This window comes from Petaurus breviceps, unplaced genomic scaffold (assembly GCF_028583685.1).
Source record: "Petaurus breviceps papuanus isolate PSGF00001 unplaced genomic scaffold, PetGlider_PUasm1.0 90700, whole genome shotgun sequence".
In the NCBI taxonomy this organism is placed as follows: Eukaryota; Metazoa; Chordata; class Mammalia; order Diprotodontia; family Petauridae; genus Petaurus; species Petaurus breviceps.
The window spans coordinates 2948235-2975388 of NW_027187315.1; the positions used below are offsets into that span (position 1 = coordinate 2948235).

Sequence of the window (27154 nt, forward strand, 5' to 3'; positions counted from 1 at the left end):
TCTCTGTCTCTCTCTCTGTCTCTCTCTCTCTGTCTCTCTCTCTCTCTCTCTCTCTCTCTCTCTCTCTCTCTCTGTCTCTGTCTCTCTCTCTGTCTCTGTCTCTCTCTCTACCAAACCTTAAGCCCATTTCACGCTGGTGCTCATCTGTTGGACCAAAATAGGTCCCTGCCCAAGCACCACTGACCACTTATTTTTTGAGCCCTACTGGCTCAGGCTGAATGTACATAGTAACTGTTTCTCTTTTGGCCAGCAACCTTGAGGGTCTTCCCCTCCCACCTTGATTTTTTTTTTCTAGTTAAAAGGGCCATTCCCCTTCACTCACTTCTTAAAGAGACCTATTCACTGAATGGGCATTACCTCACTCAAAGTGAGAACTTGGAAAGACTTTAGCCTAAAAGGGCCAAAGTCTCCCGTTGCATCCTGGGCCATCTCCAGTCATCCTGAGGAATATATGGCCACCAGACCCAGATGGTTCTGGAGGAGAAAGTGAGGCTGGTGACCTTGCACAACCCTCCCTCACTCAAATCCAAGTCAACTGCAAGTCATGGCATCATTCCCTGATGTCATGGTCTTCTTCAAGAACTAAGGACAAATACAACCATTTTAGGGAGGGGGGACAGGAGAGGGAGGGAGAAAATTTGGAACTCAAAATTTTATTTAAAAAATGAGTGTTAAAAAATTGTCTTTACATGTAATTGGTAAAAATAAATTACTAATTTAGAAGAAAAAAGGTACCTTCACTAAAAAAATAAAAATAAAGGTACCTTCACTAGCTGAGGTCTGAGAAGGAAGTTTGTTACTGGCAGGAGGCATCAGAGAAGGTGTCACCAATGACCCGGCATCTAAGTTGGATTTTAAAACTATGGGTAGGCAAAGAGTAAGCAGAGAGGCAGCACAATGGATAGAGCACCACATCTGGGGTCAGGAAGACCTGAGTTCAAATCTAGTCTCAGACACTTCCTAGCTGTGTGACCCTGGGCAAATTACTTCACCTTGTTTCACTCAGTTTCCTCACCTGTAAAATGATCTAAAGAAAGGAATGGCAAATTACACCCATATCTTTGCCTAAGAAAAGCCCAGGTGGGGTCATGAAAATGACTGAACAACAACCAGGCAACCAGTGGAAAGGAGAAAATTTCAGGAACAGAAAACTGTGTGAGCAAAGGTATGGAGACAGGATACTGCAGGGAATATTCCAAGGACAAAGAGTAATCTAATTTGGTTGGAATGTAAAGTGTGTCAGGAACTAATATGAAGATCAAACTGGAAGGATAGAGTGGTGCCAGACTGGGAAGCGCCCTGAAGGAGCTGCTCAAGTTTGAACTTTCCCATTTAAGCCATATGGAGCCATTGAAGATTGTTGAAGCAGAGGGATGTGATCAGATCTATTCAGAAGGTAGATTAACTTGGCAATGGGACCAAGCATGGGTGGGAGGGCAGAGAGAGTAGAGTCGGGAGGACCAGAAGGTCTAGCTGAGAAGCAGACAACACTCGTGCCACCCACCTGACAGGACTGTTGGGAGACTAAAATAAAATGAAACATGTAAAGGGTTCTGTAGCTGCAAGCAGGTTTAGAAATATAAGTGGCTGTGGTTAATCTCTCCCTGTCACAGCTGCAAAATGTCTGACATCGGTCATTGCCAGTTAACAGGGACTGTGTTCCACTATGCACATTTATGGAGAACTTAAACACTTAGCTGTTACCCTCAACGAGCTTGCCTTTCCCCCCCCCTCCCCCCCGGGGCCATGAGAGACCAATCAGCTATTTAATGAGCTCACATCCTGCCCAGAATTATGCTAGGTGCTGAAGAAGATCCAAAGGAAGTAGACCCTATCGGCTGTCCTCAGAGAGCTTACAATCTGGTGGGAGAAAAGCAAAGGGAAAGAACACTGGTGTTGGCATTCCAAACCCTGCTCTTCTCCTGACTCCTTCGACTACTGTTCTGTGCAGCACCTGCTACACAGCAAACATTTAATAAATGCTTATCAACTAACCTGCTAAATGACTATGTAACTTCCGACAAGCCGATAATTTGTCTGGTCCTCAGTTTCCTGACCAACTGCCACCACACTAGCGCTGACCCTGGACACCTCACTACCAGACTATTCCAATCCCCACCTGGTTGTTCTCCATGACACAAGCCTCCCTTCAGCCCATCCTCCACTCAGTTGACCAAAGTGATTAGCCTAAGGAGCAAGACCAGCCATGTCACCCTGCTGTTCAATAAACTCCCATGGCTCCCTATCGCCTCTAGGATCAGATAGAAAATCCTCTGTTTGACATTCAGCATAGCCTTTCCAGTCTACTTCTACCTTGGACTCCACCAAATATTCTGGATCCTATAACTCTGGCCTCCTTGCTGTTCATCACACAAGACACTCCGTTTGCTGGCTCCAGGTATTTTCACTGGCTTGGAATGCTCTCCTTCCTCATCTCCACCTCCTTGTATCCCAGACTTCTTTCAAGTCCCAGCTAAAATCCCACCTTGTACAAGAAACCTTTCCCTTAATCCTAGTGCCCCCTCTCTCTCTTAGGCTTCCAGGTGGCTCCATAGTGCACAGAGCGCCAGACCTGGAGTCAGGAAGATCTGAGTTCAAATATGGCCTCAGATACTTACTAGCCGTGTTACTCTGGGCAAGTCACTTCACCCTGTTTGCCTCAGTTTCCTCATCTGTAAAATGACCTGCAGAAGGAAATGGCAAACCACTTCCCTATCTTTGCCAAGAAAACCCCAAATGGGGTCATGAAGAGTCAGATACAACTGAAATGGAACAAGTTATCAGTTATAGAGCTGACAGTGCCCTCTCCCTCTTGATTTCCAATTTTTCATGTCTATAACTTGATTGTATATAGTTGTTTGCATGTTGCCTCCCTCATTAGTCTTTGAACTCCTTGAGAACAGAGACTTTTACCTTTCTTTAACCCCCCAGGGCTTGGCACATAGTGGTGCTTAATAAATGTTTATTGACTAGCTGACTAGTACAGGAGGGGTGAGTATCAAGTAAGAAGAATCAATATTTTTATTTTTTTTTAAAGCATACCAGAAGTTATCGTCAAAATGTGTCGTTCTCAGGGGTGGGGCCCAGCCCGGACGGCGACCAGCCGCCCCCTCCTCGCCCTCCCCCCTTATCTCCCTCTCCCACTGCTCACCCTTCCCCTTTTCCCCCTTCCTTGCCCCCTTTCCCTTCCCTCTCACCCTCCCCCTCCCCTCCCCCCTCCCCATCCTTTCTCCCTTCCCCGGCCTAGACGATGCCGTGGTGGAGACGACTAGGAGGCCACGGAGCCCGCCTAGGCGGACATCTCTGGGCTGTGCCAGGACATGTTCTCCAAAATGGCCACGTACCTGACAGGCGAGCTGACAGCCACCCGTGAAGATTACAAACTTCTGGAAAATATGAACAAATTGACTAGCTTGAAGTATCTAGAAATGAAAGATATTGCAGTAAACATAAGTAGAAACCTAAAGGACTTAAACCAGAAATATGCCGCCCTTCAGCCTTATCTGGATCAGATCACTTTATTTGAGGAGCATGTAGCCGCTCTCCAGCAGGCAGCTTACAAGTTGGATGCATATTCAAAGAAACTAGAAGCAAAGTACAAGAAGCTAGAAAGTCGATGAAAGAATTCTTCGGCACAAAGGCTTGAACTACAAGAATGTTTTATAAGAAATATGTGGGATGGGACTTTATCGATAGGCTTCAGTTCCCAAAAGGGAGCGGTGCTGCTGACCCAAGGGGAATCCCAGCCCGCCTGTGGCTGGATGTGTAACTCTGGCCACCCCGTTGTTTTCCTCAACCTGTACCCCTGGAACCTCATCTTAGCGTGTGCTTCCTTGTGTGCCCTGGACCAAGGCTCAGAAATCAGGATCAACCCCGTCTGGAGCAGACACAGATGAGAGGCTCTAGGCTCCCTGTCTCCTCCCTTGCCCCACCCCCCTCATAACCTGTTCTTCAGCTTAAAATGCCAACATATGAAAAAAAAAATGTGTTTTCCTCTTTCAAGAGATATTCTTTCTGCTCCTTGCTCTCTCCCTGAGAATTCTGGCTAGAGGAGAAGTGGGCAGGGGACAGAGGGTAACTTGAAGCTATAGACATTAGGGTTTTGACATCTCCCATTAATTAGATTCTGATCTACTGATGGGGCCCTGTTTTTCCTGGGCCTGACTTCAACCCTTCCAAAAGAGTAGACAAATGGGATTATCCCATCACCCCCAGTCAAAGCAACTCTAAAGACACATGTTCTGCAGAAATGGGAAAGTGAGGCAGTGAAGTAACCCCAAGTGTCTGCCAGCTGGCCTTCTGCTGCCATGCTGGAGTCAAGTCTAGGAGCCGGATGACCTGATTGCTGTTCCTGTTCTCTATTTACTGGATGCTGCCTCCATCTCTGCAGGCTGGCTCCAGGACAGATTCTGATCTCAATTCTGCATACTTAATACACAGTGACTTCATACAGGAATGCTAGTCTCCCTGAATTTTCAAGGACAGAATTTGTCCTGCTAAGTAGAGGAGGAAACCTAAGGGATGCAGCATTCTTGTCCTCATGATTTAAATAAGGAGTAGGGAAGAGGGAGAGAGAGAGACAGAAGAGAGACACCAGCAAGAAAGAGTCTGAGCCCCCAAGCTCTGTCCTACTGCTATGTGCTTTTTGGGTGTGCCACCCACTTGGGACTTAGTGTGTTTACTAAGGGACAGGTGAAAGAAAGCCTATCCGAAGCAATTTGATGGCAACAAGCATCTGTCTCAAGAGCTACATTTTCAGTGAGGTCATAGGCCCCAAGAATGGAGCCTGGAGGCAGAGTACCAAGACTTTGAATTCACCCTGGATGCTTTGCTGGCAAGAAAATCTATATCCTCATGGTGAGGTGGGAGGGAGGATGAAGAAAAGTATAGTCTAGTTATGCATTTCACACCCATAGCCCCCCTGCCTCCCTACCAAGAAGTGTTTCTTCATCTCTTCTCTAATACCTTCATTGTATAGGACAAGTCGCAGACTCCAGAAATATATGAAAGCCATTCTGGAAAGAAGGGTTTAGCGCCAATACCACTACCAGGAGGTCAAATCCCAGGGAGGGAAAAAGAGTTTCTGCCACCTCCCTTGATAATGAGAGCCAACATTTCAGAATACTAACCATCATTCTCTTCTCATATCTTGCCTAAAGCTCTTCTGCCATGTTTTACAATGATTCTATCTGGCCTTAACCTTAGGGGAAACAGAACTACTAACCATCACCCCCCTGCACAACATCTCTTTCTGTGCTTGAAGGTTATTTTTGGAGAGTTTCCTGCCTCCATACCTCCAACCTCAGCCTTCTCTTCTTCTGGCATAAGGAACCACCCATCCCTTAGCCTGCCCTCTTTTCCCATTGAGAATTGTTTTTCAGTCATTTCCAATTCTTCATGACCCCACTTGAGGTTTCCTTGGCAAAGATACTGGAGTGGTTTGCTATTTCCTTCTCTAGCACATTTTACAGGTAGGGAAACTGAGGCAAACAGGGTTAAGTGATTTGCCCAGGATCATACCACTAATAAGCATCTGAGGCCAGATTTGAACCCAGGAAGATGAATTTTTCTAACTCTGGACCTGACACTATTCTTTGAGCTGTTCCACCCCCTTTTTTTTTCCCCTAAGGTATTCATCTTTGATTTTGAGGTACTGTGGTTCTACTCTATGTCTCATTGAGTTGTCCACGTCTCTCAAGCTTTGGAACACATTACAATGATTTCTGTGCCCAGCAGAGTGCCTTACACAAAGCATACTGTAAGCCTCAAGAGAAAACAGATTGGTTTTTGTTTGTTTGTTTTCCCTTGAATATCCCCAGAATTTAGTACAGTGCCTTGCACAAATAAATGCCTAATAAATGTTTATTGAATAGAATTAAATAGTAGGTACTGAACAAAGTTTTGTTGTTTTTTTTTCACTTTGTAATTGAGCTTAATTGTCTTTGGTATTCTGAGAAAAATGAAAATCGGTTTATGATTCCTATTCTCCCAAACCTATGCAGCTTCTCTCATATACTTACACTAGGCTAAGCCTCCTGGCAGGGGGGAGCGGGGAGGAAAGGAGAAAATAATTGAAATTCCTGTCTATATTCCCAAAATTTGGGACGGCTAAGTGATACAGTGAGCACAGCACTGGCCCTCGAGTCAGGAGGACCTGAGTTCAAATCCGGCCTCAGACACTTAACAAAAAAACTAGCCATGTGACCTAGGGCAAGTCACTTAACCCCAAATGCCCTCCAAAAAGCAAAAAAAAAAAAAAAGAAATTTCTGTCTATGTCCCAAGAGGTAGGGAGGGTCACTAAAAGTTTTTTTTTTTTAATTGGACTGTATGGAATGGATGACACTTATATCCCACCAGTGAACCCAGTAAACCTGGTCCTGGTCCTGGTCCTGGGAAGATGCACTTAAGTCACTCACCCAATAGTAATGACACCCAGTATCTTCCATAAGAACATCTCACAGGCCTATCTCATTATACAGTATATTAACTACTTTTCCCACAAAGACTTGACCAGCTGCACCCAGTCAATAAATATTGGGCCTGGGACTGAAGCTCAGGTATCTTGACTCAGAGGCCAGCATCCTTTCCTCTGAATCTTCTGGTGCTGATGGAGACTTCTGACTCCTCCACACCATCTCTCATCTTTCCAGTCTCCATGATGGGCAAAGAGAAGGCCTCAGCAGCAGCAGGGCTTGTTCCCTTCAATAGGTCTGATTGCCGCCAGTCTCCTCACCTGAGCCAATGAGCTGTGCCACCACAGGACTCCTATGCCAGCCTGCCTAGCACCCACTCATTGAATGCAAGGATCCATCAGTGCCTTTCCCTCTGAGGCTTCATGATTTTATCTTGTGAGTCCTTCCTCTCTCCAAATATATTACTACTCTCCCTCTATGCCTTAGTGGTCTTTCTGAATGAAAATATATAGCTGAAAAAAATATAGCCTTCTGGGGATGTTTCTCAAACTTAATTAGCCTAGTCCTCAGATCTGACAGTCAGAAGAAAAATAACAACAACAAATAGTTAGCATTCATATAGCATTTTAAGGTTTGCAGAGAGTTTTACAGATAATGTCTCATTATATTCCTTACAGCAACTCTAGAATGTAGGTGCTATTACTATTCCCATTTTACAGATGAGGAAACTGAGGCTAAGAGACCCAGGGTCATACAGCAAGAAGTGTCTGACATCAGATTTGAACTCGAGTCTTCCTGACTCTAGGGCTAGTGCTCTACCTGCCAGAGAAGGGATTTCAGAGGTCATTTAGTGTGCCTCCATTCAACCTGCAAATGAGCAAACAGACCCAAAGAAATAAGTGACTTGCCCAAGGCCATGCAGATAGTAAATGGCAGAGTCAGGATTCAAATCCAGATCCTATCACTAAATCTAGAGCTCTTTCCAGTACACTGCAGTTGGTGCTCAAAGCCAGTACTTTTCAGCTAGGTGGGACCTACCAGAACATGAATTCCATTGGTGCAAACTTTAAGAATCCAAGATCACTGCATAGCATTGCAATACCACAGAATAGAGCCTCAGCAGTGAGATCTTAGCTACTGACCTTACTAAGTCTATCCATAGGATGGGTTTGTAACATTTCAGGTATTGCCGGGTTCTTAACACCAGTGGTAGTCAGAGGACAACAGACAATATACAAAGCATGGCTCAGGATGTTTAAAGGAGAACAATATGTTCTTTCCCCTAGGCTGGCATGCTGACATTCGAAAAGTCAAGAAATACTTTTTGGCTTGAATCAATCCAGAAATATGTCTGAAAAAAAATGCATTTGGCATCACCTTTAGAAATGTCAGCTCACGGAGATGAACAGGGTGAAGCGTGTGTTCCTGTCATTGGATATGCAGACTAAACCCTCAGATGACTTTCTGCCTGTGGAAAGAGGCTGATGTAGCCACCTCTGCTGCAAAGCACCATCACACACACACACACACACACACACACACACACACACACACACACACCAAGAGAAGGGGTAGGGTGAGTGGTCACAGTCTGGCCCAGAAGTAAATTGCCAGGGTCCAGGCCTTGCCATTTCCTCAAAGCAGTGTGACCTTGGGTAAGTCATTCAACCTGGGTTTCCTCACATGTACAATAGGGATGATTACCTATCTCCCAAGGCAACACTGTGAAGCTTTGTAAACTAGAATGTTCTCTTTAAATATGATCCTCTACAATCATGGAACTGCTAGGTTAACAACTTTTTCTTTTCTTTTTAATAACAATGAAGAAAAATGGGATTGGAGGAAGCAGAACCTGGTCACCTTCCCTTTACAAACATTAAAGAAATCTAATGTGATTCATCATAGCCTCTAATGCAGGATATAGGGCAATAAACCCAACTAGGACTGGAAGATGGGTTAAAAAAAAGTAATTTGCTTTTCCCTCTCATCAATCTATCGATTACCATTCATTGAGTACCTGCTTTTCTAGGCAATACTCTGGAGAAGGTGCAGCTAGATGGGATGCTTGCCCACCATGAGCTTATAATCCACTTGTGGGAATGAAACGTACAGTGCACTTGCTCCAGCAATGCAAGAGGGTGAATGTGGTATCACGTGCCTATACTGTGGTGGGGCCTGGAAACGCTACAAGGATTCCTGGACAGTGCTGTCTAGTGGAAAGAAAACTGGCTTTGGGGTCAGAGGGCTTGCCATTTACTGGCTGTGTGACCTTGGGCAAAGTTATATCCCTGCATTGGGCCTCAGTTTCTTTATCTGTAACATGAAACGGTAGGACTGCTATAGATAAAATCCCTCCCAGCTCCAAAAAGGCAAAGAGGTGAGAGATGAACCTGTTGTGTGCATGGGATAGTAAGAATAACAGTTTAGCCAAACTGTAGTGTGTGTAAAAGGGAATCACATGGAATCATCCTGGAAAGCAGGTTGAATCCAAACTGTGAAGGACTTGGAATGCCAAATAGAAGCACTGGTGTTGGATCCTAGAGACAAAGGGGAGACACTGGAGATTAGGGAGCAGGAAAGTAGCATGATCAGACCCAGGCTGTGGAAATATCGCTTTGGCAGCTGTAAAGACAATGGCCTGGACAGGGACTAAAATCTCCATGAAGACAGAGAAAATGTATCTAAATTGTAAACCCCCCTCCATCTTAAACGCCGCCCCCCCCACACACACACACATGCATCTTGCATAGTACACAGCGCACAGTAGGTGCTAATATATTTCTGCTGATTTGTACTGTAGCAAGGCTACATACGCCACTTCTGGGACTCACCCAAAATCTGGTCTGTTTGATGGAGATACCAACCAACTGAAGTAACCCCCTTGGGGGAATCCACTGATGTCAGGTTGATATAGTCTTCTAGCTCTCTAAGCCTATTCTCAGGCTACCCCTTCTTCTAACCTCCCTTCCTCCCCCTTCCTGCACACACCCTGCCACAGACACCCACTCACCCCCATACCTGCCTTGTGTTAGGTCCACAGCACAACCGAGTTAGTAGGGATATTAACCATTTTTATTCCCTTAGCTAATCCTAGTATCCTAGATTTAGAGCTAGAAGATAGTTCAGAGATCTAGATCAACTCCATCATTTCACAGTATCAGGTTTGAAGAGAATATCCCCTACATGTAGCAAGTCACCCCTCAGCCTGCCATTTGACTCATTCTCTTATTTACTTCTATCTAGTTGAGCTCTAGAATGAAACAGGAAGTTGGAACAATTTATTTCACATTAATAAAACCTATTTTTCATTGATTAGCTTGAACCCCACCCCATTCATGAAGCATTAATTATTTAATAAGTTGGAGAAGCCTCCTTTCCCATTACTAATTATTCTATGATTAAATAAATATTAAAACTTACTGAATAAAGGACAGCAATAATAAAGCAAAAACATATATAACTATTTACAATATTCTGGCTATGCAAGAGTTCATAGCCACCTCAAAACCTCAATCAGTGGATGATTCATCTGTTCTTGAAGGAAAATGCAGTCTCCTCTTCAGTCCATTGCAGATACTGATTAAAACCTCCAAAAAAATTCCTCATATTTCTCAAGATGAGAGTTTTATTTGTTCTCTTAGGAAATAAGCTAGATTGGTTCTTTTTCTTTGTCCTCTCTTCAGTAATTGCAGGAAATAGTCTTTGCAAAAAATACATTGTACTTGCAAGCGTTTTACAAATTCTTCATAGAATTCTTGTTACAATGGTCTTTCTTATATATATAATGTATGTGAATATACATGCACATATATACATTATATATACATAATCTATATATAATATAGATCACAACCTTTCTGACTAGGAAGAAGTTCCACATCTCCTTCTTCCTCTCTGTATTCTTCATAGATCCTCATAGATCACAGCTAAAACACACACCTTTTCTCCAACTCCATAGGGAGAAGCACTTCAAAGTCAGACATTTCTCAACTGTCACTTCCAAACTGCTAACACAAACTGCCTTTCTCAATATTCCATTTGGCTCTTATTCTCTTAAAGAGACAGTAATAACCCTCAAAGTCTCTTAGAAAGCCTTTTTGAAATAATTACACACAGATGAGGAAACTGAAGCCCAGAGGGGGGAAGAAGTGATTGGTCAAGGTTCCACAAGTAATGAGTGATGGAGTCAGAATTTTAGACCAGGTGCTGAGAATAGATCTAATAATGGTGTTTCTACTCTCCTACACTGCCTCCTAATTATATCTCTTTACCTCTCTACTTTTCTAATCTGGGAAATGAGGATGTTGGCTCAGATGATCTCTGAAATTCCTTTCAAGTATAAAACTCTACAGTTCTAAGTTCTTATCATTCCACCTCAACAGTCAACTTTATATTAAAAAAGATTTTATTTCCATGACTTTCTTCCCCCTTGAAAATTAACTTTAAAAATGGAAAACAAAAGAAAATAATGTTCTATAAATGATAACTTTTCAGACTTTTTCTGGATGTATAAAAAAAACCCATACAAGTTTTTTCACCTGTCAAGAGTCAACTTTGATCCTAAAGAGAGAGGGGGCCCTTTTCCTGGATTTGTTTTGCTTATTCTGTTTTCTAGTTTTTCATTACTTTTCTTCTGAAGTAGCAATAAAAAACAATTCGGGGCTAGGAAAATTCAGAAAGAGATCAAAGCTTCTAAGGTCCCAGCTTTAGATCCAACAATAATCCTGAGTGCCCTCAGAGGGGCAAAACTCTGCTTAAAGTGTCTAACTTCCATCTCCGACAGTAAAGTAGCTAGATTTTCCCTCAAAGTTCAGAGGTACTCCTTAGTGTTTGAGGGTATCTTTTTCTAATCCTGTCAGCTCAAAATACTCCTTTCAGTGAGTTTTCCCCACTGTTAGCTACCAGTAACTAGCTGACAGGGGTGGAGAACCTGAGACCTCAAGACCACGTGTGGCCTTCTAGGTCCTCAGGTGTGGCCTTTTGACTGAGTCCAAGTTTTACAGAACAAATTCTTTTATTAAAGGGATTGTTGCCAGATGGGTCTTTTTCTCTGTTACTACTTGGCTAAGTCCCAAAGGTCACTCATTCCTTGAGGGTAAACTGGATGGCTGCAAACCCTGACATAGGCTCCCCTCCTGAACCGCCTGACACCTCATTCTCCTGACCTTTCAAAACTCATGAGGTTGTAACCTCCAATATCTTCCACCTAAAACAAAAGAACAAATGCTGGGCTAAAGGAAATTCTAAGAGGTAAAATAATAGTGACTGGAAAGTAAAGTGGCAATCCTTTGGGGGATGCCTTTACCTCGAATGGGACAAAAGCACCCTTGCTGACCCTCTCCTAGTACTTTTACCAGTACCTCCATAGGCTGGTTATTGCTTCTTTATCATCACTATGTTTTGGGAACCACCTAGCAGGGCTATGGGCACCAAGCCTCCTCCTGCCATCCCCAGAGCAACTATTTGTACCAGTAGCCTATTTGACCTACTAACAATGGCTATGCCAATCTCCTACTCAGATTTCACCATTTAATCTGCCTGTGGCAGTGGGGTAAGGTTGTACCATAGCTAAAGCTTGATAATTTTCAGGAAAGGCTCCACTTGGATGGCAGTATTGAATTGGCCTCTTGTTGGTGGGCAGAGTATGTATGGTGGGCCATAGGAAAGATGCAGAGAACCAGTCTATGAAATCCACATCTTTTAGATACTTCACTTTCAGATCCCTATTCTAGAATTGGCTACAAGAAGAAGAATGGGAATTCATCTTAAAGGGGGGGGGGGGAGGAGTATGAGGACCCCTCTAAATCGCCTACAAGGGAATAAAGGACAGTTTCCATATGGAACTTCAAATTGATTTAACTGATTTTGCAAGAGTAAGTCTGATGAGAGTTTCCCAAGTGGACAAAACTGCTTCAGAAGAAGCTTTCTAAATTGGCACTATTAGACTGTGCCCAAAGTAGTCATTTTTTCAGTGCCTATCAGGCTGCTGATTAAACTTCTCCTGCAACCCCTCCAGTTCCTTGCTAATAAAAGCTAACCCACCCTCCAAACCCTATGTAGAGGAAATCACACTTTGGAGGTTAGAAATAGGATAAGGTCAAAGATTTCTTACCGCGGGTTTCCCAATTTTCATCCTCACACCCACTCCCATTCTCTTTCCTTAAAGTCCTGACCTCAGTTGGATTTAACACAATTTCCAGTGAGATCTCTGGGTTAGAGACCAGACTTTGCATCTTGTCAGTTCCTGTATCTATCATCATCATCCCTTTTACTTGAACTGTTACCAAGTTGATTAGTCACCTCTCTGTCTATCCTACAAAGCAAGGAAGTTTAGTGTATATTGCTCCTACCTCACTTAGCAAGAGTCTGAAATCCCTGTCCTATCCCTCCATACACACACGAGGCTAAACCACCTGCTCCTATGGAATCATCTCTATTACGCGAAATTAGATGACTTTTATTCATCAACTAAACCAAAGAAGTTAAAATTATGTCTTTTATGATTGAGAATTCAATACATGTTTGCCTTTTTTAAAAGATTTCTCCATCAACCCATACATATCCTAATGAAATGGGCTGCATACAGCAAACAGCATAACATTTACCATAACATACACATAAGTAGTAGTACACAAGTCATCATATAGGAGGTACATGATTAGCAAAGGAGTGGGCCAATCAGACGTCAAGAGGATGAGCTAAATGACCTCATTCCCATACAGAGGTTCCCAAAGTGGGTAAAATAGCCTCCTGGGGGTGCTGGGCGTCTAGTAGTAGCCTCAAATACATTTTGGGGGCATTGAATAAAACAACAGGGCCACTGAAAGCATAAGGAAAGAAGAGAAGAAAATTTTGAAAAACTGTACATGTTTCATTTGTTGTATAACAGAGTTAAAGGCGTAGTGATTACATTATTTTCCAAATAAACACAAAATGCAAGCTATAATCCAGTGGTCAAGTTCACCAACAAGTCTTAACAAGCAAGTGTTGGCAGTGTGTTGCACATTGTAGGCAAGTCCAGCATGCATCAACAGGAATATGTGCATGTAATGACTTGTTTACAATACTATACTATATAGTTATATGTTACAATATTGCATCATTAAAATTTCAATGCAGGAAAAACACAAATTTACAACGTTATTAAATTTAAGATGTATCTTTTTTAAAAATTTATTTTATGTATTTTTAAATGACACAAATTTCAAAAAAAATGTTAAAGAAAGTAGATTGGGGTGGGGAACAGAGTAATTTTTGCCTTGGAAAGGGAGCAGTAGGGCAAGTAAGTTTGGGTACCTCTGCCATAGAATATTAAAAGGCCTGAAGAAAGAAGACTTCAAGCGCTTTGGGTATATACTCCATGGGAAGAAATAGGCAAAAAAAATTTTTTTTACAGGATGAGAAGATTTGTACTGGCTATGATTGTGACCTGTATCACTCAAGGAATGAATGCTCACATAGATGTGCTCATCGATCCACTGAAAAATGAAAGTATGACAGCATGGGAAACTTAGTGGAAGAGCTGAAACCTAGCAGCTAGTATGTCCTAATATCACTAATATCCAATATTCTAACATCCTCTGTTAGAATCAGTTCTACGGTCCCTTCCAGTCTAAATATTCTAGGATTTAATGACTCAACATGGAAGGGAGCATCAGTTTCCCCATTCTTAATCTACTATGAGAAGAAACACGGGCAGCATCAAAAATGTACTCCACTCTTGCCTTGGAAGAAGAGTAAGGAACCCCCTTTCCCAAAATGAATGGAAGGGGTGACTTGTTTTCCCCAGCACACTAATTCCTGATTAAAGCTGTCATTTTGGCCAGCCCACCCAAACCAGCTGACCCTTGTTCACATGCAACAAAGCATCCCTGTCCTTGCCCCCAAAATCATCCCTGAGGTCTTAGTCAAGCAGTAGAAGACTGTTTCCCAGTAAAGAATATCAGTCATTCTTGTTTGTAACCCTAGAGCAGCTTTCGCAGACTCTGGGATCCTGGAGGCAGAATCCTGGAGGTAATATCCTACCCTGCTGTTTAACCCCCATTACATTGGTTTCCTAATACACTTTTCACCTTCAGCAAATAGTACAAATTTGAATTCTTACTCACTGATTAAATATTTACTCTGTGAACTGCCAGTCTGGTTGAGTTTGAAATCTACAATCCTCCAAGTTTGTATTAGACAAATGAGCCATTTTCTTGTCAGCCTCCCCAGTCTGAGCTTTTCAGGGGGGTCTTGGCTGCCCTAGAGATTCTCCATGGAAAACATGATCAGTTTTTGTTCTATCCTTTAAGTCAAGCCCCCCAAACAAATGGTAGCTTGGAGTCCTGTGTGTGAGGAAATTAGAGAACCTGGGCAAAAATAGTTATTGAATAACAAAAACGAAATTTCTCTTCAGTCCCTCTCCCACCTGACTCATACTCATGCTCACACCACACACTCACACTCATACTCACTCACACCACACACACACACACACACACACTAAAGAAAAATGTTAAAGTAGCTTTAGAACTCCAAGACAAACAGTAATCATAACATCTCAAATTGCTAGAGCATCTTCTTTTCCAGAGGATCAAATGCTTTCCCTTTCCTTTATTTTGTTTACTGTCCTACCCCAATGAGGGATAGAAATTTTTGCCCCCATTTTACAGATGGAAAAACTGTGGCATAGAAAAAATATGCAATATGCCCAGACTATGTCTGGTTGTGCCAGCATGGGTTAGGCAAGAGGTGACAGCTCTTGCTGTTAACCAAGACAGCGCTAGGGCAGCTTCATATGGGAGAAGGGAAGGACTAATAACTTTAGCCACCAAAAGACAAACAAAGCAGAAGAATGAGAACAAGCTGAGGGTCAGAACTAGGGAGCGCAGGGAGTTAAGTCCTTGAACTAGAGAAGACCACAGAGAGTAGAAGCTCTGAGTCCAAGCCGAGGTCTTGACATGTACATTAACAAAAAAAAAAAACAGTTCAGAATTACCCCCAGAACAGGGCGATTCGATGACTACCTTGTTCAGTTTAATATTCATCTTTACAATATTGTATCACCACAGCTTCTAGCTAGGCTGAAGACCCAGGAGACATCAGTCAGTTCCTGTCCTTTACCTGCCGTTGTGGTTTGCCCAAGGTTTGGCTCTAAGGAAGCCTGACTTCTGAAGAGGGGTAGTGGGTTCCCCAGTTGTTAACATTCATTGGCTCATCACTACCAGCCCAGCTACTTCAGGGATAATTACATTCTAGGGTTTCCCCAAAATAAGAGACAAAAAGAGGGACCCAATTCTTCACATAAATCAGACCCAAGACAAGTCCTTTTAATTCCCCCACAAAAAGCAACAACATGCATGAGAATCACTGCAAACATTAGCCGAATGTTTTAAATAGGACTCAGAAACTCAACAGATAGCCAGGTACAATTTGCTGAAGGACTGGTAGTAAGCCCAATCAAGACGTAGTACAGTTTGGCAATTCTGCTAATTACCCATTTCACATTTCACCTCTACTTGGCACAGTCTGATCAAACACCAATTGTGACCTTTTCTCTCTCTGAGGCTGTCAGCTCTTGTTGCTGCTACTACTACCACTACCCACCACAACTTGTCTCCCAGGACCTTATGGTCTTCTGAAATCCATATGTTCACCTGGACTCCTTTATGTCAAAGCTGTTGTTCGATCACCTAACTAAAGAAGGAAAAACACACAAAAAAAAGAGCAAAAGCCCAAAGAAGTAGGACCTATTCTCCCAACTACAGTATACTGGGCTGGGTGGGACTAAGACTGTTTCTCTCACCTGACTCTACAAGTTGCATGTCCAAAAAATTCCTCAAATTATAAGATGAACTACTAAAGGGTGGGTTATCCTCATGGTACATCCCTGGAATTCTACCTCAGCAATCAATTAAATGATTATTTAAGTTTCTAACTCCCAGGCTTCAGAGCGGCAAAATTAGCCAAAGAAAGGAAAATGCCAAATGTAGGAGAGGCTATAAGAATCCACACCCATTATTGTGCTGCTGATGAAAGGGTGAAGAGGTACCATCCACTGTGGAAAACAATTTGGAACTGAGCCCCAAAGCTTATCAAATTCTTTGATTCTACTAGGGCTATATCCCAAAGAGATCAAAGCAAAAAGAAAAAGTCTTAGATGTACAAAAATATTCCTAGTCATTCATTTCTTATAGCAAAGAACTGGAAAGTAAAGGGAAGCTCATTATTTAGGGAGTGGCTGAACAAATTATGGTATATGGATATAAGGAAATACTACTTGGCCATAAGAAATGAAGGAAAAAGTTTCAGAGAAAACTGGGAAGATTTGTATGAACTGAGGCAGAGTGAAATGGACAGAACCCGGAAAATAATTTACATTGTAATAACAACATTGAAAAAATGAACAATTTTGAGAAACTTAAGAACTCTGATCAATGCGATGATCAATCATGATTCCAGAGGAACAATGATGAAAAATGCTCCTCCCTACCTGACAGAGAAGTGATAAAGTAAAAATGAAGAAAGAGACATATATATTTGGATATGGCCAATGTAGAAAGTTGTTTTCATTGACTATGTATATATGTTACAAAGGTTTTGTTTTTTCTTTTTTTTTTCTTTTCCAGTGGACAAGGGACAGGAGGGAGAGAAAACTAATGTGTTAATATGAAAAAACTTATTTTTAAAAAGATTTTTTAACAGCACACAGTAGAACCCCTGAGTCATCATGACTGGCAGGAAGAAGTCAGAGATAATCTATGTATGCTCGGTGGGAGAGGTAAAGGTCTTTTTTTTGTTTTGTTTTATTCTTCTGTCACATTGAAGTGCTAGGGTTTATTGATCAGAAAGACCTGCATTCAAATCATACCCTAGATTCTAGTTCTAGGATCTTGGGCAAGTCACTTAACCTCTGTTTACCTCAGTTTTCTCATCTATAAAATGGGAATAATAATAATAGCACCTACCTCCCAGGGTTGCTGTGAGGATTAAATGAGATAATATTGGTAGAACACTCTGTAACTCTTAAAACAGTGCCAGCTTATTATTGTTGATGTCTCAAGTTCACAATTAAAAAAGGCAATTTAATTTTTTTATTAAGTTGATACCTATAAAGGGGGGAGAGGATTCAGTTCAATTTTAATTTGTTTTTTTTTCATTTTTTGATTTTTGGAGGGGGGAGAGCAGGACAATTGGGGTTAAGTGACTTGCCCAAGGTCACACGGCTAGTTTATTTTTGTTTCAAGTGTCTGAGGCCGGATCCAAACCCAGGTCCTCCTGGCTCCAGGGCCAGTGCTCTACTCACTGCGCCACCTAGCCACCCCTAAATTTTGCTCATTGTATAGCATTGAGACCGGGTTTTTTTTGGAGGGCAATTGGGGTTAAGTGACTTGCCCAAGGTCACACAGCTAGTAAGTGTGTCAAGTGTCTGAGGCCAGATTTGAACTCAGGTCCTCCTGACTCCAGGGCCAGTGCTCTATTCACTGCACCACCTAGCTACCCCTCAGTTCAACTTTAAAAAACATTTTCTGAGTTCCCAGAGTACATTGTAGAGCATAATGCTAGAATCTGGGGTGAAGACACAAAGCCCACATAGAGAAAACAATAGATTTGGTCCCCCTGGTTCTGTCTCTGAAGGCCCCAGACTCCCTGGATTTGCCACAAAGGGCACCCTCTTTGCAAGGGTTCTGAAAATTTCTATGTGCACCAAGCATTATCATTTTTATCTTTATTTAGCATCAAGATTGAGTGCCCTTCAAATTTGACCTTAAAAATGAATCCTCAAGCTAAAAAAGGTTGGCAGCCACAAGAGAGGAAGGGGAAAAGATTGATTCAAATGGAGAATATCAATTCAGAAGTACCAGAAGTAGACCTTTTGATGAATGATCTATCTGCCCAAGAGCCTGTTCTTTGCTGGGGTTCAGCCCATCTTTCTCATCTGCCAGTCAACTTCCAGGAAGAAAAGAAGGAAGAAAGGGGGAGAAAGAGGGAGAAAGGAAGAAAACAAGCATTTATTAAATGACCACTCTGTGCTGGGCACTGTGGAAATATTATCTCATTTTATCTTCACAGCAGCCTTGGGAGGTAGTCTTTATTATTATCTCCATTTTACAGTTGAAGAAACTGAGACAGGCACAAGTTAAGTGATTGGTTCAGGGTCACACAGCTGGGAAGCATCTAAATCTGGATTTGAACTCAAGACTTCCTAACTCCAGGCCTAGTGCTCTAACCTCTATATCACCTAGATGCTTCTCAGGGGTAATGCCAGGGGAATCCAGATACTCCCAAGTATGGGGCTTTGGGAATGCTCGTGGAAGCCTACCACCTCTGTGTGAAGGCTTGCTGTGAACTTTTCAGGGCTGTTCATCCACTTTAAGTGTCCACCTGTCACCCAACTCTCACCTGTGTCTCCAAGAAGCTGGAAGGGCAAAGCTGTCTTGGCAGATGGGACCAAATCAGGTGGAAGGTGACCTAGGTCTCAAGCCCATTGGTGAGTTAGGAGCATGTCTATCCCAGGCATGGGAAGACTTCCCCCAGAAGAACGGACAAACGAGAACAATTTGTTCCAATGAGCTGAAGAGGGCGCTGTGGAGCACTTAGAGTTTGGTCAGACCTTGAAGACACCAAGGTCATCCGCTGCATCAAGATCCATCACCAGTAGTCTTGGCTTTTGTCCTGCCCCTGGACTCTTGATGACTCTGGGAGAGAGAGTGAGGCTGATGACTTTGTGTAGCTCTGTCTCACTTCAATCCAATTCATGCACAAATCATCTCCCATCATCCCTAATTTTATCCCAACATCTGATTTTGGTCCTCTTCAAAAATGAAGGACGAACAACAGCAATAAAAACATAGGCTCAAGTCCAATCCCCTGATGCTCAGTCACTAAGATATTCTGACAAATCCTCCTGTGATTTCTGATTCTCACTGATTTCAGTTCTGTCTACATGGTCGATTCCCAATTATTCAAATGCTCAAATGTAGCTAGGATCTTATTGATTTGAGAGTTGCCTCCCATGATGCAGATCCCAACATATCCCTTCTTGCCTTTCCTGGGTTAGTCTTATCTGTGTCATCTGTTAAATTCTGCACAAGCAGGCAAGCCAATGTGCTGGCAACCTCCCTCAGTCTGCCCTGAGGTTGTAAGGTACCAGTGGAGTACTCTGGCTGTCCATCTCTGCTGCTCTTGCTGTCTGACCCAGCCACCTTCTCTTCCCATCATACGATTCCTTGATGACATCTCTCACTCTTTTTCTCATTAGAGATACTCCTTGATTATAAATTGTATCCCACTCATCCTCACCATACCCTTCTCCAATGCCCTCTGTATGGTTTTTTTTTTTCTTAGATAGTTGTATTACATGCCTGGCTGACATCTAGTGACACATTAAATGTTAGAATGTAAAAGATGTCCTTTTGCTTTCCCAGAAATCTTGAGGTCAATAGGGAACTTTGCAATTGCTTAAAGGCAATCCTTCCCACTTTCTTGGTCCTGTTCAAATCTGGGTCCAACTCACTGTGCAGCTCTCCTGTCTGTTCTGGGAATACATACAGATAACAAGCTCTAGAGGGTGTCCATCCAAATGCATGCTGAAATCTGGGCAATAGACCTTCATCCACCTGGTCTTTCCTATGGAGATGGACAAGCTGAAACTTTTGGGTTTCACTTCTCTTCCAGGAAGCTCTACAATGTTCCAGAAATTGATTCAATCAACACAATGTCATCCAAAAAATTTCCACTTAACCACATTAGTGGAGTAGAATAATATCACAGATAACCCCACAGAGCAAATAATAAAATGTTATTTATTTCTATTTGACTCTCGAATGCTTTGATTTTTAGAAATATAAGCAGGATTACCTTCCTAATTATAGTTTTTATATATATATTTGATTTAATTTTTATTCTTAGACACAGAGGGGTGAAATGTATGGCCCAGAAGCATTGAACATACAGTTATCCCAGGTTAGGCTCCTTCTCCTAGACTTCAAATCCTGCCTCTGACACATTCTGGCTGCATGACCCTGGGCAAATCACTTAATATTTCCATGCCCTAGGCAACTCTCTAAGACTATGAATTTCGAGGACTTGGGGATCTGCATTGGTAGAGTGTTTCTTCACTGAGATTCCCTGCACCAATAAAATTACAAGAGAGAGCTAAAAACTCTATATGGTTTTCTCCCTCACTCGCTCCCCTCCTCCCCAGATAATCCTCAAAGCTAAGAATGCATGCCTGGATAAGAGAGTTACCTCAGCAAAGATGCTCAAGGCTAGGTCCCATTCACACTCATCAAAATGTGGATAATTCCAACAACTCAGGAGAAAGGCAAGTTCTTCCTCCCTGGTGTCAAATCACTCTTTCTACGAAATGTTATTTTTTTCTCATCATGAATCATAAGCACGCAGATGAGAGTTCATGTTACAACTGTGATTACTCATGGCATTCCTGTACTTGCTGAGAAGGTACCAAATAGCAAGGACCTACCCCATTCCCAGGACAAAGGTCCCTTCTCAACTCTAGGGACTTCCCCTAATGACAGCAGACACACAACAGCAATTATCATTTCCATAATGTCTGACTCCCTTCCAAAGAACTCAGAGCGCCTGGCACAATTGTCTGTCACGCATCCTCACCATGAAGTAGGTAAGGAGTTACCACCCCCATTTTACAGATGGGAAAGCTGAGACAGTTTTACAAAGCAAGGGTTCCCGTTATTATATAGCAGACCGTGCCATCCCTTTGCATTTCCTTTGAAATGTTGCTTGAATGGAACTAAAAAGGAAGGGGAGGAGAGTTTTGCCGACCGTGTGCCAGATTTTGCTAAATGCATAACAGCTGAACATATTCGTCAGCTGGAAGGCAAAGGAGAATGGGCTTCTTTCTGCCTTTTGCTTCTTTTTTTTTTTTTTTTGCTCTGATGGCCGGCTCATCAAAGTGACTGGGGTTACTACCCTCTGAGGCTCTGGATGACATGAAAAGAAAAAGAAAATCTATTTCCTAAACTGGAGCACTTCTGTCATGTTTTCCAGAGGAGTGCCTGATTGCACTACAGGATCTCTGCTGATTTTCACAATGATGCTAGCCAAGTCAACAAGCTATTGTTAAGAACTTCCTATGTACCAAGTGCTGTGCAGAACAGGACGGTTAAGAATCCAAGAAAAAAAAATAGTCCCTGCCCTCAAGGAGCTTATATTCTAATGGAAGAAGTTTGTTAATGGACAGTCAGGACCCCACTGGGAGTTTTCTTGGCAAAAATACTGGAGTGGTTTGCCATTTCCTTCTCATTTTACAGCTAAGTAACTGAGGCAAGCAGGTTGAAGTAGGTCAACCTACTCAGGGTGTCTGAGGCCAGATTTGAACTCAAGAAGATTACTGATTCCAAGCCCAATGCTCAGTGCACTATATGGGTACCTACCTACCCTTAAGATAACACATAAAAGAGAGAAGAGAGGAGGTGGGTGGTACCAAAGTATGGGAAAGTGAGAACCACATGGCTGGTCTGAGGAACTTCCTTAAAATGAAGGTTCAGGGAGAAAGAGAAGATGGTCAAAGTATGGTGGCAAAGTGTGTCAGTAATAGTAACACTTGGGCTGCCTGTTTACACAGGGGCGGGGAACCTGTGGCCTTGAGGCCACATGTGGCCCTGTAGGTCCTCAACTTCGGCTCTTTGAACTTTTCTGTGGTTAGGATTCAGTCAAAGGGCTGTACTTGAGGACCTAGAGAGCCACATGTGGCCTCAAAGCCGCAGGTTCTCTGCCCCTGGTACCTTTCAGTCAAAGGACTTTGGGGAGCTTACCCATCACCTAACTTAAAGACTCTCCATTGTCTCAACTGCTAAATTTGAAGGCCTTTTCTCATTCCACATCCTCCTTAACTTATCTTAGCACAACTTTTGAAACTATGAACCCTCTTCCAGAATACTTTCCTCCAATAACTTCTATTTATCGACTTTCCTCAGTGTCTGACCTCTCTGTCTCTCAAGTCTCCTTTACTGATTCATTATTCATTTCCTATTCCCTAATCACAGATATCCCTCGAAGGAATATAATAGGCCCTCTTCTCTCTCCATTTTCTCCCTCATTGCTCATCTGTTCCTAGAGATTCAATCAATTACCACCTCTGTGCAGATGACTCCCAGATCTGTACTTCCATATAACTATACAATCTTCGTTCTGAATGCTAGTCTTACATTTCTGACTACCTAATAGTACCTCCATTTGGAGGTCCTGTTAGCATTTCCAACTGAACATGTATAAAAACAAATTAATCATCTTTCTCCCTAAATCAACCCTCCTTTCAAACTTCTACATTTCTGTTGAGGGCACCACTGTCTTCCTAGTCACACATATTTGTAACCTTTGGGGTCATTCTTGGTGTTTCCCTCTGTCTTCTCTCTTTTACACAATTAGTTGGCAAACCCTGATGATTCTACTTTTACAAGCTATATCTATCCCCTTCTCCCAATTTATAAGCCCTTGTTGCCTCACACTCCAGCTTACTATAATAAATAAGTCTCTTTCATACTCCAAATTCATATTCATCTCCTTACATTGTTTCTCCCCTTTCTTCCACACAGCTGCCCAAAAAATCTCTCTAAGAGAGAGGTCTAACCATGCCAAATCAAAAATCTTCAGCAACTCCCCTTTACCTATCCTATAAAATACAAACTCCTTAGTTTGACATTTTTTTTATATTTTATAACTTTATTTTAAATGAAGTTTCATTTAGTTTTCATCCACATTATCTATAAGCTTTTGAAAGTGGTGAGAGGTAAGTAACTAACTCATACAGCTTTTGTGGTGAATCTTCATCCTCCTTGCATTTCCTGGACAAACACCCTCGGATACAGTATAGGACATTTCTTACTCTTTTGGCCCAAACAGCTTTGTTGAGTCTGGTGTCAGTGCCTACATCTGGAGTTCTCATTTATTTCATGGCAAATTTGCAGATTTCCTTTAGAAGCTGAGGCGCTTGCTTTTTGAAGCCTACTCCATGAATCCTCTTGTGAATGCTGAAAATATTCTCTGGTCATCACCTCATTGATGGCAGAATATCCTTTCTTTTTCTCTCCACCTTTCTTTGCAAGAGCCATCCCGCTTATGATCAGGTTGGAATGGAAGGGCACAAAGAACTGTCTAACTTAGCATTTTAGAATCCTACAAAATAAGGCCCTGATCTACCTTTCCAGTCTCATTTCATACTAAACCTTGCCAAACTGTCCAACTAGCTACTCTCTGAACTTGATACTTCACCACCCACCTCCATGAATTCTCACAATCTGGTCCCCATGCCTGAAACATACTCCTTTGTCTCTCTGAATCTTCTTCCTTCAGTACTCAGTTGCCACCCCCACTATGAAAAACCTTCCTGAACCCCAGAATTATTCCTTTCTCTATTCTAATTTACCTTATGTTCACTGATCTAGGTACCTATTACATCCCTGCATAGAAAGCAAGCTCCTAGAACCAGAAAAACATTGTACACAGTAGCAGCAACACTGTGCAACAACCGACTTTGTTAGACTTAGCCCTTCTGAGCAATGCAAGGATCTAAGACAATTCCAAAAGACTCATGATAGAAAATGCCATCCACATCCAGAGAAAGAACTATAGAGTTTGAATGCAGATAGAAGCATACTATTTTCTCTCTTTTTTTGGTTGTTTTTTCTTTCTCATGGTTTTTCACCTTTGTTCTGATTCTTCTTTCACAACATGACTAATGTGGAAACATGTTTAGTATGATCATACAAATATAGCCTATATCAGATTACATTCTGCCTTGGGGAGGGGGTGTGGGGGGGATTTAGAACTCAAAATCTTATAAAAGTAAATGTTGAATACTAAAAATTAATTATTTGGGGGACAGTTAGGTGGTGTAGTGAATAGAGCACCAGCCCTGGGGTCAGGAGGACCTGAGTTCAAATTCAACCTTGGACACTTAACACTTACTAGCTGTATGGTCTTGGGCAAGTCACTTAGCCACAATTGCCCTTCCTTCCCTCCTCCAAAAAGACCAAAAAAATTATTTTTTTTAATTAAAAAAAATTTTTTTTTGCTTTTTGGAAGGCAGTTGGGGTTGTGACTTGCCCAAGGTCACACAGCTAGTTTTTGTGTTAAGTGTCTGAGGCCACATTTGAACTCAGGTTCTCCTGACTCCAGGGTGGGTACTCTATTCACTGTGCCACCTAGCCACCCCAAAATTAAAAAGTTTTTAGGTCTTTCCTATTTGGGCCAGTGTTTGGTAGGATGCCAGCATGCCAGTCAACATCTGCCACAACAAGGACCGGAAAGTCCGGCACAAGGAACCCACAAGCCAGGATATCTACTTGCGGCTGCTGGTGAAGCTCTGCGGGTTCCTGGCCCACAGAACCACTTTGACTTTGAACAAGGTGGTCCTGAAAAGGCTGTTCATGAGCCAGACCAATCGGCCGCCCCCCCCCCCCCTCATCACACATGATCAGGAAAATGAAGCTTCCCGGCCAGGAAAACAAGACTGCTGTGGTCGTTGGGACAGTGTCAGATGACGTGAGGATCCAGGATGTCCCCAAGCTGAAGGTGTGTGCCCTTCGTGTCACTAGCAATGCACTGAATCTCATCCCCAAGGCTGGTGGGAAGATCCTCACCTTTGACCAGCTGGCCATGAGCTCACCCAAGGGCCGGGGCACTGTCCTGTTGTCTGGTCCCCAGAAGGGCAGAGAGGTGTACAGGCATTTTGGGAAGGCCCCGGGCACTCCCCACAGCCATACCAAACCATATGTCTAATCCAAGGGCCAAAAGTTCGAGCGTGCCAGGGGCGGCCGTGCCAGCCGAGGCTACAAAAACTAACTCCCTTCTCCTTGTTATATTAAAGAGTTTTGGACAACAACAACAAAAATATTTTTTTTAAGTAAGCTCCTTGAGAGAATGATTCATTTTTTTCTTTGTGTCTCTGTGCCTCTATACTAAAACATCTTGTTTTAAGTATAGCATGTTCTTAATAAATGTATATTTCATACTATATTCCATAATAAATTTAAAATTGTCACCTGAATATTAAAGTTCACATCATAAAAAGTAAAAGAAAATAGGATCATATCCCTTGCACAGGTAGGGGATGAATTCTTAAAGAAGAGAAGCAATTACAAAAGATAAAATAGACCATTTTGTTTGCAGGAAATTGAAAAGCTTCTGGATTTTTTTTTAATTGACCATTTAGGATAAGAAGGGAAATGACCCAGGAAAAAAAATTGATAAAGGTTTGGTATCCAAATACATAAACAACTAACAGAACTCTGTAAGCTCAGAAGTCATTCTTCAATCAAGGAGTGCTCAAAGGATATGAATAAATAGTTCTTAAAAGAAGAATTGCAAACTATTAATAATCACATGAAAGAATAAATATGCTCTTGGAGGAAATTTTTAGTTGCATTTCTCTTATTATTGGAGATTTGTAGAAATCACTGGTAATAAGAGAAATGCAAATCAAAGCAACCTCTCACACCCAGCAAATTGTCAGTGGTGATAAAAGATAGTAATGGTTAATTCTGGAAGGGTAAGAAAAGACAGGCACAGTCATGTATGGTTCCTAGAGCTGTGAATTGGTATGACCATGATCATACTGAAAAGTAATTTGTAATTAGGCAGATAAAGTGACTAAAATATCCATGCCCTTTAACCCAGAGATTCCACTGTAAGGCATATACCCCATGGAGGTCATTGATAATAGCATTTATATAACACCTGCAGTGTGCCAGGCATAATCCTAAGCATTTTACAACTTTTATCTCATTTGATCCTCACAACAACCCTGGGAGGGAGGTGCTATTCATTTTACAGATGAAGAAACTAAGGCAAACAGAGTTTAAATGACATATGCAAGATCAGACAACTAGGAAGTATCTGAGGGTAGATTTGAACTCAGGTCTTCCTGACTTCAAGCTTAGAGTTCTATCCACTGTACCACCTAGCATATAAAAAGAAAAATTCCACATGCATAAAAATTTATAGCAGTATTTTTTATGGTATCAAAGGACTGGAAACCAAATGGATTTCTATTGATTGGGAAAAGGATAAACAAATTATAGTACATGAATGTAATGGAAATTACTGTGCTGTAGGAAAGAGCAAACATGATAAATACAAAGATGCATAGAAGACATGAACTGATGCAAAGTAAAATAAGCAGAGTCAGGAAAACGATTTATGCAATGACTAATACAATACAAATTAAGAATCATCACAAAATAATCAAAATTAAATGTTGTGAAAGTATAAAGGAAGGGAAGGAAATAACATTAATACCTGGCTCTATGTGCCAGGCACTGTGCTAAGCTTTTTACAGATATTATCAGATTTGATCTTCACAAAAACCCTGGAAGGTAGCTACTATAGTATTCCATTTTGTGGTGGAAGAAACTGAAGCAGCTAGATGTTAAGTGACTTACCCATAGTCACACAGTGAGTGGGTGAGGCTGGCATTTAAATTTAGGTCTTCCTGACTCCAAGTCAGCATTCTATCAATATCTATATAGATAGATTCTATCAATATCTATATATCTATCAAGCACTCTGTCACTTGGCAGACAAGGAGTACACAGATGGGAAACATCACATAAAACAAATTTTTTTCCAATATGTTGACCAGTTTTTCGGAACATTTTTTCTCTGCATTAAAAAAAAAAATTCTCCATTAGAAGTGATGACACTAGTAGAAAGGGATACAAGGGGAAACTATAACTGCAGAATCATAGATGCTACAAACCCCCCAAATTAAATTTTT

At 41.9% G+C, this 27154-nt stretch overlaps 1 protein-coding gene and 1 pseudogene across 1 annotated transcript; both read left to right on the plus strand.

The window, feature by feature from the left end:
* Positions 1–3185: 3185 nt before the first annotated feature.
* On the plus strand, positions 3186–3955 carry LOC138144366 (biogenesis of lysosome-related organelles complex 1 subunit 2-like). Its single transcript, XM_069065671.1, has one exon. It carries the CDS (start codon positions 3321–3323, stop codon positions 3618–3620), a length of 300 nt encoding a protein of 99 aa, XP_068921772.1. The 5' UTR covers positions 3186–3320; the 3' UTR covers positions 3621–3955.
* Positions 3956–24650: 20695 nt separating this feature from the next.
* Positions 24651–25221, plus strand: LOC138144368 (large ribosomal subunit protein eL18 pseudogene; annotated as a pseudogene).
* Positions 25222–27154: the final 1933 nt, after the last annotated feature.

Excerpts from the sequence above, each read along its gene's own strand:
- LOC138144366 (XM_069065671.1), top strand. The coding sequence starts at position 3,321 with ATGTTCTCCAAAATGGCCACGTACCTGACAGGCGAGCTGACAGCCACC.